The sequence below is a fragment of the Rhinopithecus roxellana genome, chromosome 8, assembly GCF_007565055.1.
Source record: "Rhinopithecus roxellana isolate Shanxi Qingling chromosome 8, ASM756505v1, whole genome shotgun sequence".
Lineage (NCBI taxonomy): Eukaryota > Metazoa > Chordata > Mammalia > Primates > Cercopithecidae > Rhinopithecus > Rhinopithecus roxellana.
The window spans coordinates 95,492,449-95,505,942 of NC_044556.1; the positions used below are offsets into that span (position 1 = coordinate 95,492,449).

At 46.6% G+C, this 13,494-nt stretch overlaps 1 protein-coding gene across 1 annotated transcript in view; it reads left to right on the forward strand.

Moving 5' to 3' along the window:
* The first annotated feature begins 1,290 nt into the window (after positions 1 to 1,290).
* TRIM67 (tripartite motif containing 67) overlaps positions 1,291 to 13,494 on the forward strand; it is a 48,972-nt gene continuing 36,768 nt past the window's right edge. The window contains 2 exon segments of the mRNA XM_030934940.1: positions 1,291 to 2,112; positions 2,114 to 2,335. Of these exon segments, the coding sequence (XP_030790800.1) occupies positions 1,291 to 2,112; positions 2,114 to 2,335 (1,044 nt within the window).

Genomic DNA, 13,494 nt, shown 5'->3' on the forward strand with positions numbered 1-13,494 from the left:
ACCCTTGGACTTCAGGCTGCCCGACATTTTGTGACTTGCATTTTTTTGTTTTATCATAGTTTAGGAAGCGACTGTCAGGCCACGTTGCCTATCCATTTCTAAACGACTGTCTTTTTAGGACCCCGTTTTCACCCTTCTATGGCGGTGGGTTGGGGGTGGGGTGGAGTGGCCCAGGGAGACGATGGCAGGGGCGGGGCGGGGCAGGGCGTTGTACTGATTCAAGATGCAATATCCATCCAAATAATGGATTGTTATTAACAATGATCCTCTCTGCAAAACCCTTAAAATTGCCCCTTGATTCCCTAGCAGCAAGAGGCGAGCCCTTATTCGCTGAGCTGAAACCTCCTGCCCCTCCTCCCCATTACTCTCTGCTCTGGAAATTACAACTCCTCGGCGCGCCGAGCGGGAGGCGGCGGCAGCGGCTGGAGGGAGGCGGGGAGGGGATTCCCGAGCCAGCCGGGCGCTCGCCCTCCGCCCGCTGGCTGCAGCGTCTCACGGCCAAGGTCAGAGGCTCCACAGGAGCAGCAGCTGGGAACCAGGGAAGCGGGTCAATCCCGGCCGCAGGGAGGAAGCACCAGGGTGCAGTCAGCCGGCGTCCGCAGCCGCCGAGGAGGGTGAGCGGCTGTCTCCAGGTCGGTCGGGTCCAGCCGAGGTGGCCGCGGCCCCAGCGACCTGGCGGGTGGCGGCCCAGGGGTCGGCGAGCGGGCAGCTGGAGCCCCACCTTCGGCTCCCGGGCGCTGTCCGCCGCCTCGTGGTGCTGATCCCAGCCCCACGGCTGAGCGGCCTTCGCACCTGCCTGCTCACCTCCCAATCACCACGATAAGGAGCTGGGCGGGGGCAGAAGGGGGTCCTCGGGGTAGCCGCCCTCCGGAGCCAGGGGCTGAAGCAGTGAGCGCACAGCAGCCCGGCCGCTGGTCCTGGGGTGGAGAGGAGGCGCGCGCTGCAGCCAGCGGCGGCGCTGGTGCTGATTCATCACCTAAAGCTCCTCGCAGGCCACCGCGAGGGCAGCCGACCCGCTTCGGACTCTGGCCGCAGGTTGAAGCCGCCGGTGCGGTAGCCTCGCGGGCAGGAGGTGAGGACCCCCTCCCTTCTCTCGCCCCCCTATAATCTTAGGGCGGTGGCTACAGGACAGAGAGAGGGGCGTGCCCCTCGGCTGTGAAGTGGGCATGCCCGTGTGATGCCCCCGCCCGCCGTCTCACCGGGGCGCACCACGCTGGTCTTTCTCCGCCAGTCTCCCGAGCTCCGGCCATTCATCCCCAGCTCAGAGCAGCGCGGGCAGCCGGCGCCGCGATGGAGGAAGAGCTGAAGTGTCCTGTGTGCGGCTCTCTGTTTCGGGAGCCTATCATCCTGCCCTGTTCCCACAATGTCTGCCTGCCTTGCGCTCGCACCATCGCGGTGCAGACCCCGGACGGCGAGCAGCACCTACCCCAGCCGCTCCTGCTTTCCCGGGGCTCGGGGCTGCCCGCGGGTGCCGCCGCTGCTCCCTCACTGGAGCACGACGCGGCGGCGGGCCCGGCCTGCAGCGGTGCCGGCGGGAGTGCAGCTGGCGGCCTCTGCGGCGGCGGTGCGGGAGGTGGTGGAGACCACGCGGACAAGCTGAGCTTGTACAGCGAGACAGACAGCGGCTATGGGTCCTACACCCCGAGCCTCAAGTCCCCCAACGGGGTTCGCGTGCTGCCCATGGTGCCCGCACCACCCGGCTCCTCCGCCGCCGCGGCTCGGGGTGCCGCCTGCTCCTCGCTATCCTCGTCTTCGAGCTCCATCACGTGCCCGCAGTGCCACCGCAGTGCCTCCCTGGACCACCGCGGCCTGCGTGGCTTCCAGCGAAACCGGCTGCTCGAGGCCATCGTGCAGCGATACCAGCAGGGCCGCGGGGCCATGCCGGGGGCGTCTGCAGCCGCGGTGGTGGCCATCTGCCAGCTGTGCGACCGCACCCCGCCGGAGCCAGCAGCCACGCTCTGCGAGCAGTGCGACGTCCTTTACTGCGCTGCCTGCCAGCTCAAGTGCCATCCATCCCGGGGACCCTTCGCCAAGCATCGCCTGGTGCAGCCGCCACCGCCACCGGCGCCCGCCGAGGCAGCCTCCGGGCCCACTGGCGCCGCCCAGGGCGCCCCCGAGCGGAGGCGGCGGCTGCAAGAGCCCAGGAGGCGCGGGGGCCGGGGCGACTGGGGGCAGCACGGCCCGCAAGTTCCCCACGTGTCCCGAGCATGAAATGGAGAACTACAGCATGTACTGCGTGAGCTGTCGAACCCCGGTGTGCTATCTGTGCCTGGAGGAGGGCCGGCATGCCAAGCACGAGGTGAAGCCGCTGGGGGCCATGTGGAAGCAGCACAAGGTGAGCCCCCGGGACGCGGGAGTGCAGGTGCCAGGGAAGAGGGTACGAGGAGAAAGGCTCTCCCTTGGAGAGCTGGCAGAAAGTTGGTCAGAGGGTCAAGCAGGAATTACCTCACTCATTAGCCATTCATTCCATCAGATAGTCATTTGACAAACACGTAAGGAACTCCAGGTACTCTGGACTGGATGCTGGAGATGGGAAGGGTATGGAAAGATGACTTATTAGGTCCCCACCCACCTGAAGTTTTAGGATTTATGTAGGCACAGGGCACACAAAACGCAGAAACAGGGCTCTTTTACTCGCAAAGTCTGACTAATAAGTTACCTTGATGGTGCCTTTTGAGTTAAAGCATGCAGGATCTCCTTTTCCCCTCTGCCACTCTCAGCAACTTATGGCTGGCAATGTGTCCTTGTATCTGATACTGCCAGAAAGAGATACGCCATCAAAATCTGGTCAGGTCCTTGATCAGACCCCAAGTCAAGACTAGAGTTGGTTTTTCTAACATTCACCTAAATTTCCCATCCAAAGGCCAAAGATGAGCTACTGGACTCTCTTCCTGAGAGGTCCATGAACTAGGCCTGGCAGAGTTAGCATCTTGTGGAAAGGACCCCTAACTGCCTCTGGAACTTCAGACACCAATTATTCCGTGTGCTCTTACCAGTAAACTCTCACTGCAGAGGCAAGAGGTCTCCAAACAGCCCGGCCAGAAATAAATATTTGAATTGAGGAGGAAAATAAAGTAATTGGCCAAGGCTATCCAACTAGAAATAAGCAAAAAGTGAGCACAAATGAAAGGAAGAGACTAAGAAACTAACCATTCCTATATAGATTTGCTGTTCATATATCATTACTCTATAGTATTATCTGCTATAATAAGCATATGCTGTTATTATAATTTAACATTTTAGAATAAAAAATTAGAAAAAACAAATGTGAAACACTTTAGGAATCCCCCTTTAAGAGGAGAATTTGCGTAATACATAGGAAAAAAAGATAAATATGTAGTCAAATCCCTAGTTCTAGAGCAGTAGATCTCAACTGGGTCAAATTTTCACCCCTTACCCCAACCCCTCCCCAACATTTGGCAAAGTCTGGGGACATTTTTAGTTGTCACACCTAGAGGGTTCCACTGAAATCTAGTGGATAGAGGCCAGGGAAACTGATAAATATTCTACAGTGCACAAGAAAACTCCCCAAAACAATTATCCAGCCCCAAATGTCTAAAGTGCTCTGGAGAGAAATCCTGCTCTATAGTTACACAAACCTGTATGCAAATCTTAGGACTTGCAACTTACTAGCTGTATGAGTCTAGGCACAACTTAAAACCCATTGGAAAAAATATCAAACTTAGACAATTGTGGTAAGGATTAAGTATAATACTGTATGTTGAGCCTCTAGCACAGCACCTTAAATATAATTGATAAATAACATTAAATGTTACTGCTGATTTGTATAGTCCTAATACTTAAAACCAGTGAATTTGCAGAAAGCTACAGGGCAGTAGCAAAGAGTGCTCATTTGGCCTCATTGACTTGGTTAGCTGGAGAAAACATGAGCCGGCAACTTTTGGTAGTGTTTATGCTGAGTCCTAAAATAGCTTTGAGCTGAATCAGAATGGTTGCCTTGAATTAGTTATCATTCATATGACATTTTGTTGCATATTGCTTCACAGTAATTGCAGCTATCTTGCTTATTTCATCTTTTAAGTGAATAAACATCACTTTACAAATAAATAAATTACTCGCAAAAAGGGCTGTGACCAATTACCAAGGCAGGAAGTACAGATGCCATATCTCACATTCAGATTTCACAAACTGCTAAATCTTCACCACTTAGAGAGCCAAAACTAATTCTGAGTGTTGCCACTCAGATGTTCAGAATTAGTGAAGAGTGGAAACCAAAGAGAATTGAGGTGAGAATTTGCAATTATAAGAGAAATTAAGTGTCTTACATGGAAAAGTGAGTTGGATAATGAGCTACGGTTTAAAGAACTAAGGTTGTACGGGAAAAATTATTGGTCATCCCTTGCTTGGTGTCAACAACAGTTTTATAAAATTTTTATCCTCAGCCAGCAATGCAAAGTTATGAGGAAATCTGGGAAGCACATGTGATATCTGCCCCCTACAGTGGGCAGTGTAAACTGTGGGAATATGACCATGCAGGATCTCAATTTTATAACATCCTCCTAAATCCAGAAGAAACACTATGAGATGCTTTTGTGAACACCCGTTTTCAAGAATGAATAGAAATGCTGCTGTTGTTCTTCAGCAAATACTGTTGATTTCTACAGAAAGGAAAAGTACTGAGTGCTTATTATGAGCATTTCACCTGGGGGCTGGCAATTAAAAGAAATGATAAATGGGAGAGCCTTGGTCAAACACTGGTGGTCTTGCTTTGTGGCTGGACATCTAGACCAGCATGTATGCTGCGAGGGTGGCTACTTTTGAAAGACAAACTAGAACACTTCATTAAGACTCTGACTGTTGGCAATTTAAGTTTTACAGTAAAACATAAAGTCTCTGGATTTTGTTGTTGTTGTTGTTGTTATCTAAAAATCTCAGAATCTTGACAAAGCCTCATTGCATCACTAGAACTAGAATTGGGACAGCAACATTTCTCTAATATTCCTGTGATTAAAGAAGCCGTCATCAAAGCCTTGCTTTAATTTTTCTCTGGCATTACTGCAGCTTGCCTTCTGATTAGTGATTCTTAAGTAAAGACATATATATGTGACACTGAAATCTATTTTAAAACAAGATTGATAATCACCTTTTAAAAGCAGTGTAAAAAACTTTAGGTCTTGGCTAAACACATTTCTGTATGAATTTCTTGGGAAAGGATTAACTGTTTCAAAGAGCCTCTGATGTGAAGATGGGATAGGGAAGGGTAACTGTACAGGAGAGCTTTTGGTTTTTTGCTTCTTGATTATGAAAATCTGTTTTTCCTGAAGCTGGAGAAAAGCGTTACTGTGTACCACAGCTCTTTCCTAGTGTGACATGCCACAGAATGTCAACATCTATAACTCCTAACTCAGGGAGAACTCTGACCAGCTGGGTACAGGTGACCAGCTCTGAATTAAACTGGGTAGGAGTTGATTCCTAAGTTGGGGTTAGAGAATAATTCTTTTTCTTTACAGATAAGCTCTTCTTCTGGAGTTCTTTGAAAGCCATGGTAAATAGAAAGAGCCTTAAAAGAAAATCTCACTGATACTCCAGGAGTACTATTCCCACTGAGTCAGCACCTCACAAAAGCAAGGGAGAGGGTGTGGCCTGGAAAACTCAAGAAAGACAGGACTTTTTATCACTCGAATGTCTTTTTTTTTTTTTTTTTTAAGAGATGGGGTCTTACTACATTGCCCAGGCTGGTCTCCAACTCCTAGCCTTAAGTGATCTTCCTGCCTTGCCTTCCCAAAGTGCTAGAATTACAGGTGTGGACCACTGCACCCAGCCAACTCCCACATCTTAAAGCTCTGCCAAAAGGCAGGTGGCTTCTCAGCCTGCTGCCTTACCTTATTTTGTAAAAAGGGTATGTTAGGCTTTAAAAGCTGAGAGGAAGCACCTCTACTATTAAAAAGGATAACACATACATGACAAAGAACATGTAGTTATAGTTGCACTATGATATCAGGTAAAAATATTTTAATATTTGTAATTTTTTTTTTAATATTTTGAGACAGAGTCTCTCTCTGTTGCCCAGACTGGAGTGCGGTGTTGTGATCATAGCTCACTGTAGCCTCAACTTCCTGGGCTCAAGTGATCCACCCACCTCAGCCTCCCAAGTGGCTGGGACTGCAAGCACACCCCACCACCATGCCTGGCTAATTTTAAAATTTTTTGTACAAATGAGGTCTTGCTCTGTTGGCCAGGCTGGTCTCGATCAAACTCCTGGTCTGAAGCGATCCTCCCACCTTGGCCTCCCAAAAGCCTGGGATCACACCTGTAGGCGAGAGTGACTGCACCTGACCAAGGTACATCATTTCTGACGGCTGCCTGCCATTTCATCACAGGCTTTTATATTTTATTTCATCAACACCTTAGTACTGAACTTTGGGTTGTTTTCTTTCTTTTGCTGTTACAAACATTTTGTGTGCTAAATCTATGCCTACACTCTTAATTATTTCCTCAGGTTACATTTCTAGATATGGAATTGCTACGTCAAAGGATACCTGACTTTAAGATATCTAATGTTTCCAAATTACAAAGGTAATTTGTAGATTACCTTTGTAGATGACACCTACTTAATAACAAAATTATGTAAACAATTAAAAATTCACATGAATAGGCACCACAGGGAGAAATGATATGGTGGATTTGTCTTCTTTCTCATAATTATTATTTGCTATTTTCATTACATTATTGTTAGAACTATTTTTAAAAAGAAGATGACATGTTATTTTCATGTTTTTAACTACTAGTTAGGGATCTTCCCTCAACAATTGATTCAACATGTACAGATATTCCTCACTATGACCTCTTGGATTTTAAGGTCCCTGAAAAGGCAAGGCCTTGGGGGCCCACCTAAGGCATTTTCAGGTGGGGTTGGGTGGGCCAAAAGAGTTAGGTAGGGAGAAGTGTTCGGTAAAACCCTGCCGGGGGGCCTGAAGTCTACAACTCTATGACTGATGACTGTACACTTGCTGCCAACTTTAAGCAGAGTGTTTGGAGTCCAAACTGAAAATAGTCCGCCAGGGCTCTCAGAGCATGTGGCATGGAAATATGCTCATTCTCATTCTGAATGGAAGCCCTAGATTTTTTTTTTTTTTTAATTTTTATTTGTTGAGACAAAGTCTTGCTCTATTACCCAGGGTGGAGTGCAATGGCGCTATCTCAGCTCACTGCAACCTCTGCCTCCTGGGTTTGAGCAATTCTGCCTTAGCCTCCCAAGTAGCTGCAATTACAGGCATTCACCACCACACCCAGCTAATTTTTTGTATTTTACAAATTTTGACAGGGTTTTGCCATGTTGGCCAGGCTTGTCTTGAACCCCTGACCTCAAGTGATCCGTCTGCCTTGGCCTCCCAAACTCTTGGGATTACAGGTGTGAACCACTGGGCCCAACCTTTGACTTTTTTTTTTTTTTTTTTTTTTTTTTTGAGACAGTGTTTCTGCTCTTGTTGGCCAGACTAGAGTTCAGTGGTGCACCATGTCAGCTCACTACAACCTCTGACTCCCGGGTTCAAGCAATTCTCCTGCCTCAGCCTCCAAGTAGCTGGAATTACAGGCATGCGCCACGACACCTGGCCAATTTTTGTAGAGACAGGGTTTGGCCATGTTGGTCAGGCTGGTCTTGATCTCCTGACCCCAGGTGATCCACCAACCTCGGCCTCCCAAAGTGCTGGGATTACAGGCATGCGACACCACAGCTGCCCCAAAGCCTAAATTTTTGAGAAGTTGAATCTTTTACCAACTCTGAAGTTCTGGGAAAAGAAGTGCCTAGGCTGGCTTCTCTCCTATCTGCCCCAGACTAGCTAAGAACCAATGGCAAATCTGCTCAGAGCCCTGGGGAGATGAGCTGACTCCCCTAACTAGAGGCTGCAGCACTTTACACCATCTGTGCCAGCATCACCACTGTCTTCAAGCCACCTTGGCTGTAGCCCTACCCTATGCTTAGATTTAATTCCAAGTAGGTTGGTAATTCAGGAACAACTATTAGAAAGAACCCTTATGTTACTCCTTTAAAATGTTCTCTTTCTTTCTTTTTCTTTCTTTCTTTCTTTCTTTTTCTTTCTTTCTTTTTCTTTCTTTCTCTCTCTCTCTTCTTTCTCTCTTTCTCTTTCTTTCTCTCTCTCTCTCTCTCTCTCTCTTTCTTTCTTCCTTTCTTTCTTTCTTTTTTTAATGGAGTTTCACTCTTGTTGCCCAGGCTGGAGTGCAATGGTGCAATGTCAGCTCACTGCAACCGCCACCTCCTGGGTTCAAGAGATTCTCCTGCTTCAGCCTCCCAAGTAGCTGGGGTTACAGGCATGTACCACCACGCCCAGCTAATTTTTTATTTTTAATAGAGACAGGGTTTGACCTCAGGTGATCTGCCCACCTCTGCCTCCCAAAATGCTGGAATTACAGGCGTGAGCCACCGCACCCAGGCTTTTTTTCTTTTTAATATGCTTTCCTTGTCACACACATCTAGGAAACAAAAAATGGGTTTGAGAAAAGAAGGCAAGAATCCACAAACTTGAATTGCTTTATCTGCTCTTTGAAGACTATTTATATAGAGAAATATAAGAGTTTAAAAGTTGAAGACAACCTCAAAGGCTGTGAATGAACAATCCTCCTGTCACTATTCATGAATATATTTCATGTTTGCTATGGTGGTCACTGTGTCGTTAAGGTATTGTTATATTTTTAGCCTGCAATGGAAGGGCTTTTATGCAGTAGACATTCGTGGTGATGGAGCTTACATGTGGAAGTCAACAATATAGAGTGTTCTAGATGGGAGAAATCTCTTAATTCCTGAAACAGATGAGGGAAAGGGTCAGCAAACTGTGGCCCACTCCCTGTTTTTGTAAATAAAGTTTTATTGAAACACAGCCACACTTATTTATTTACTGTTGCCAACGGTGGCTTTTGGCCATATTTGTTTTTGGAAGAGTTGAGTGGTTGCAACAGAGATGCTGTGGTCTGTAAAAACTGTACTTACTATCTGGCCCTTAATAGAAAATAATTTGCTGACCTCTAGATTGCAACCTTGTTACTCAAAGTGTGGTCCTCCACCCTGCAACATCAACGTCACCTGGGAGCTCATTAAAAATGTAGAATTTTGAACTCAAACAGTCCTGCTGACTCAGGATTTGTATTTTAGCAAGATTCTAGGTGATTTGCATGTACATTAAAATTTGAAATGCCCTAATGGGACTGCTTTTAGCGCTCCAGAGTGCTAGGCCCGTGACTTTCACTGCAAGTCATCTGAGAAGTGGATGTGTCTCCTCTAGGGGGTCTGAGAGCTTTGAACTAGAGTCTTATTTCATTACCCTGGGCACCAGTCGGGATCTTTAGGTTACACAAACTCTGGGTACCAGGAAACTATATGGTGCTCAAAGACAACTTGGCCCAGAGATGGGCAGGCATCTCTAAGGGGTGGGAAGTGTCTGCAAATCTGTATGAGTCCTCCTGAGTTAGAGCAGAGGGGCCTGAGGAGAAAGAATTTCTGGAGAAATGCTTTCTGCTGCTTTCCTGGGATTGAAAAGAAACTTACTCAGCTGTTTGTACCTTGGGTTTCATATTAATTTGTGTCTTAGCTTTCCCTAAAGCAGCAGAGAGAATGCTTTATCCACTCTTTAGCCATTTTGGGTTGGGTGGCTGCCCAGGTAGTGGTGGAGGTTATGACAATCACAACCAGGGGACGTCAGGAACAGCAGAGAATCCAGACAGACATTGGGAGGGACTTTGGCAAATTCCTTCCTCCCAGTTTGGAATTTCCTTTTGCAAAGTTCTTGATGGGAAACTGAGGGTTTTAAAATGTTTATTTTCTAGGGTCTGCTGTTTTCTAACAGCGATTATAAGTTATAACCTCCTCATTTTGCAGATGAGGAAACTTGAGAAGAAGGGGCTTGCTAAACTTGTACAGGAAATTGTGAAATAATTTTGCAGAAAACAAGTCTGGGCATGGTGGTTCATGCCTGTGATCTCAGCACTTTGGAAGGCAGAGGTGGGCAAATTGCTTGAGGCCAAGAGTTTGAGACTAGACTAGCCAACAAAGAGAGACTGCTTCTCTATAAAAAATAAAAACATTAGCCAAGCATGGTGACACGTGCCTGCAGTCCCAGCTACTCAGGAGGCTGAGGCAGAGGGAATGCTTGAGCCCAGGCTGTGGTGTGCTATGATTGCACCACTGCACTCCAGCCTGGACAACAGAGCAAGACCCCAACTCTGAAAATAAACAAACAAACAAACAAAAATGGCCCCCTTTATTGCTCCTCACTGTACATTTTGAATAACTGTAAAAATGCAACAGAATGCTATATGTATATTTGAAGAAAAACAGATGCCTATGGCATCAGCTGAAGAGTAATTATGCATAGAAGAAATAAAGCGTTAGCTGACAGCTATTTTTAAAAGCAGGGGAAACAGAGATGGAGCACCACCTCTCATTCAACTGGAATGGGGCAGCAGGAAAAGGGAATCGAAGGTGGGGATGGGATGGGGGAGCTTCAGTGTCCTCTTTGGGACAAATAAGGCAAGAGTTTGGGGGCTATAAGGGGCGTGAGAAATCACTAGCACTCGCTCTCTATTTACATGTGGCTACAGTGGCTACAGAAGGGAGATGTGGTGTGGAGGAGAGAGAGGGTGCGAAAGGATTCACAAGGACAGGGCAAAGTGATCTGAGTTCTGGGAACCGGGAGTATGGATGAAGCCTCAGTGACAGACGTATCCGACAGGATGTGGACACCTGCCAGCACTCACTCCAGAAGGAGAGGCTGGGCCTTAGTCACATGACAACTAAAAAAATCTGTCCAGACGGTGCATAGTTGTAAAAAATTAGGTCAAGGTTGTGTTAGGAAATTTAGACACACACTTGTACTTACTCAGTCTCCCAATCCTTACAGTTTGATTCTGGGTAATACCTATAAAATCAGGAAACCAGTGAACTATGAATACTCAGAAACAACAAGCCTCCTCAAGTGAAGAAATGAAACTTTCCCTCACTCAATAAATTATTTGTTGCATTATGGTTCGCTTTACCTATCAGCTGAGCTATGCACCCACAATTAAAAGCCATCTCTAGCACTTACTATAACGTAAATACTGATGCTGTCTCTTGACCATTATATCCTTTTTCTGAGCTGATGCTGCTAATGATTATTTCTCCTTCAATTCACCTAATTCCTCATTCAGTCAATGAGGACATCTTGAATGCCTATATATCGTATCAGACACAGTTCTAAACACTGAGGCCGCTGATGGAATTTTCTTTCCTCAAAGAGCATAAATCTAGTCACAAGAGAAAGAAAATTAACAAGTAAATGAATAAATAAATAAGCTGGATAGGGATAAATACCAAGATGGCAGTAAAAACAATGTGATAAAAAATACTTAGGCAGGGCCAGACACAGTGTCCCATGTCTATAATCCTAACAATTTGGGAGGCTGAGGCAGGAGGATTGCTTGAGGCCAGGAGTTCAAAACCAGCCAGGGTAACATAAGGAGACCTTGTCTGTATTTTAAAATACCAATAATACTTAGGCAGACCTCTTTGACAGGAAAGTTGAAAAATAATCACTGAGGAGGATGTATTCAAGCTCAGACTTGAAGACTGGATGGGAAAGAACCAGGCTTGCATGGTTCTGAAGGCAGCACATTTCACGGGGAAGGCAAGAGCCAAGAACCAGGAGCAGGTGATGCCTGGTGTGTTTAAACGACAGAAATGGGCCAGTGTGCTTGGAGCATAATGAAATAGATGGATAAGGGGCAGAAGCAGAGAGTTAGGCAGAGAGGCAAGAGGGTGCAGGGCCTGGCAGGCCACGCGGAACAGCTTGAATTTAGTAGTAAGTGCTATGGGTAACCACCAGAAGGCTTTAAGCTGCAGTGTGATGTTTCTTTTCTAAAAGAGCACTCTGACTGTGGTTTGGAAAATGGATAGTAGGGGGACAAGAGTGGAGGCAGGATGTGTAATTAGAAGCTGTTGCAACAGTTTGGGCTATAAATATGGGAACTTGAATTAGGAGAGAGGCAGCAGAAATGGAGAGAGGCTTATGCATTCATATCCTGCTGGGGGTTCTCTGAGCTTTTTGGACTTTTGGTTTGGTGTCTTCTATTATTTTTGGAAAATTTTTATCTACTATCTCTTCAGAAACTTCTCCTGCTCTGTATTCTCTCTCTCTTTCTCTTTGTCATCCTTCCAGAATTCCAGTAACGGGTATATTAGATTGCTTGCTATTGTCGCACAGTTCTCGGATGATCTGTTCTTTTTTCTTTTCTCTTATTTTCTTTCTTTTTTTTTTTTTTTTCTATTTAGAGACAGTGTGTCATTGTGTTTCCCAGGCTGGAGTGCAGTGACACAATCACAGTTCACTGCAGCCTTGAACTCCTAGGTTCAAACAATCCTCCTGCCTCAGCCTTCCAGGTAGCTAGGACTACAGGCACAGGCCATCATGCCCAGTTAATTTGTAAATTTTTTTCCTTCTTTTTGTAGAGGTTGCATGTTGCTATGTTGCCCAGGCTGGTCTCGAACTCCTGGCCTCAAATGCCTCCCACATCTGCCTCCCAAAGTGTTGGAATTATAGGCATAAGCCACAATGTCCAGCCTTTTATTTTACTTTTAGTCTTTTTCTTTAATCACTCTTTTTGTTTCTTTGTGTTGCAGTTTGGGTAACTTCTATTGACTCCCATTTCACTGGTTACTTTTTAGGTTGTGGCAAGTCTACTGATGAGCCCCCCTCCCTCTCCCTTCTCCGTCTCCACTCTGCATCTTCTCAGTTGTCCCACCCTTTCCCCAACAGTCAGGCCCCTCTAATGCTATGGGCCTGTGTCTCTTTTCTCTATCTTACCCAGGAAGAAAGAGTTTTTTTCATTTCCCTTCCCTCAGCTACTAGAGGTCCTTCCTGAACTGTGGGAGGTTGTTTTTCTTTCTTTTTAAGTTACGCTTTCTTGAAATGTATAAACCCTTGCAACCTGCCTTATGCCCTTTTTGAAATTAATAGATGCATCAATAAACAAATAAGTAGTCTACTTGAATACAACCAAAGAGAGCTAGGATCCTCTGGAAAGTCTCATTAAGATAGTCCCCTAGTTGTGAGCGGTGCTGCGCTGTTGGAAAAACGGAATGCTGTTTGGAAATGTTTGGATCAAGAAACAGAGATCTTCTGGGTCCTTCAGCCATGCTACTGCTCCCTGCCAGTCCCCCACAATAGAGAGAACTTTTCCTGGTGCAGACAGTGCAGCCATTCATCATATTTCACAATTCATGTGAATGTCACCACACACCATCAGCTTGCTGGGAGGGTATGAGTTTTACCTCTCACATTGGTTTCCTTCATTGAACTATCTGCAGGTATCAGTGATGACTGTTTGTCCTGCACACAGTCCTACTGCACAGCAGGGTTCTACACCTGTAACCTACTGGGAATATGAAGAGGTACAGAAGGGGACATCAGGGCACACCAAAGGCAAGAAGAACCTGCTGGGGGATCTCAGGAAGTGTGAGGGTCTGAGTTTTTAGCCTACTTA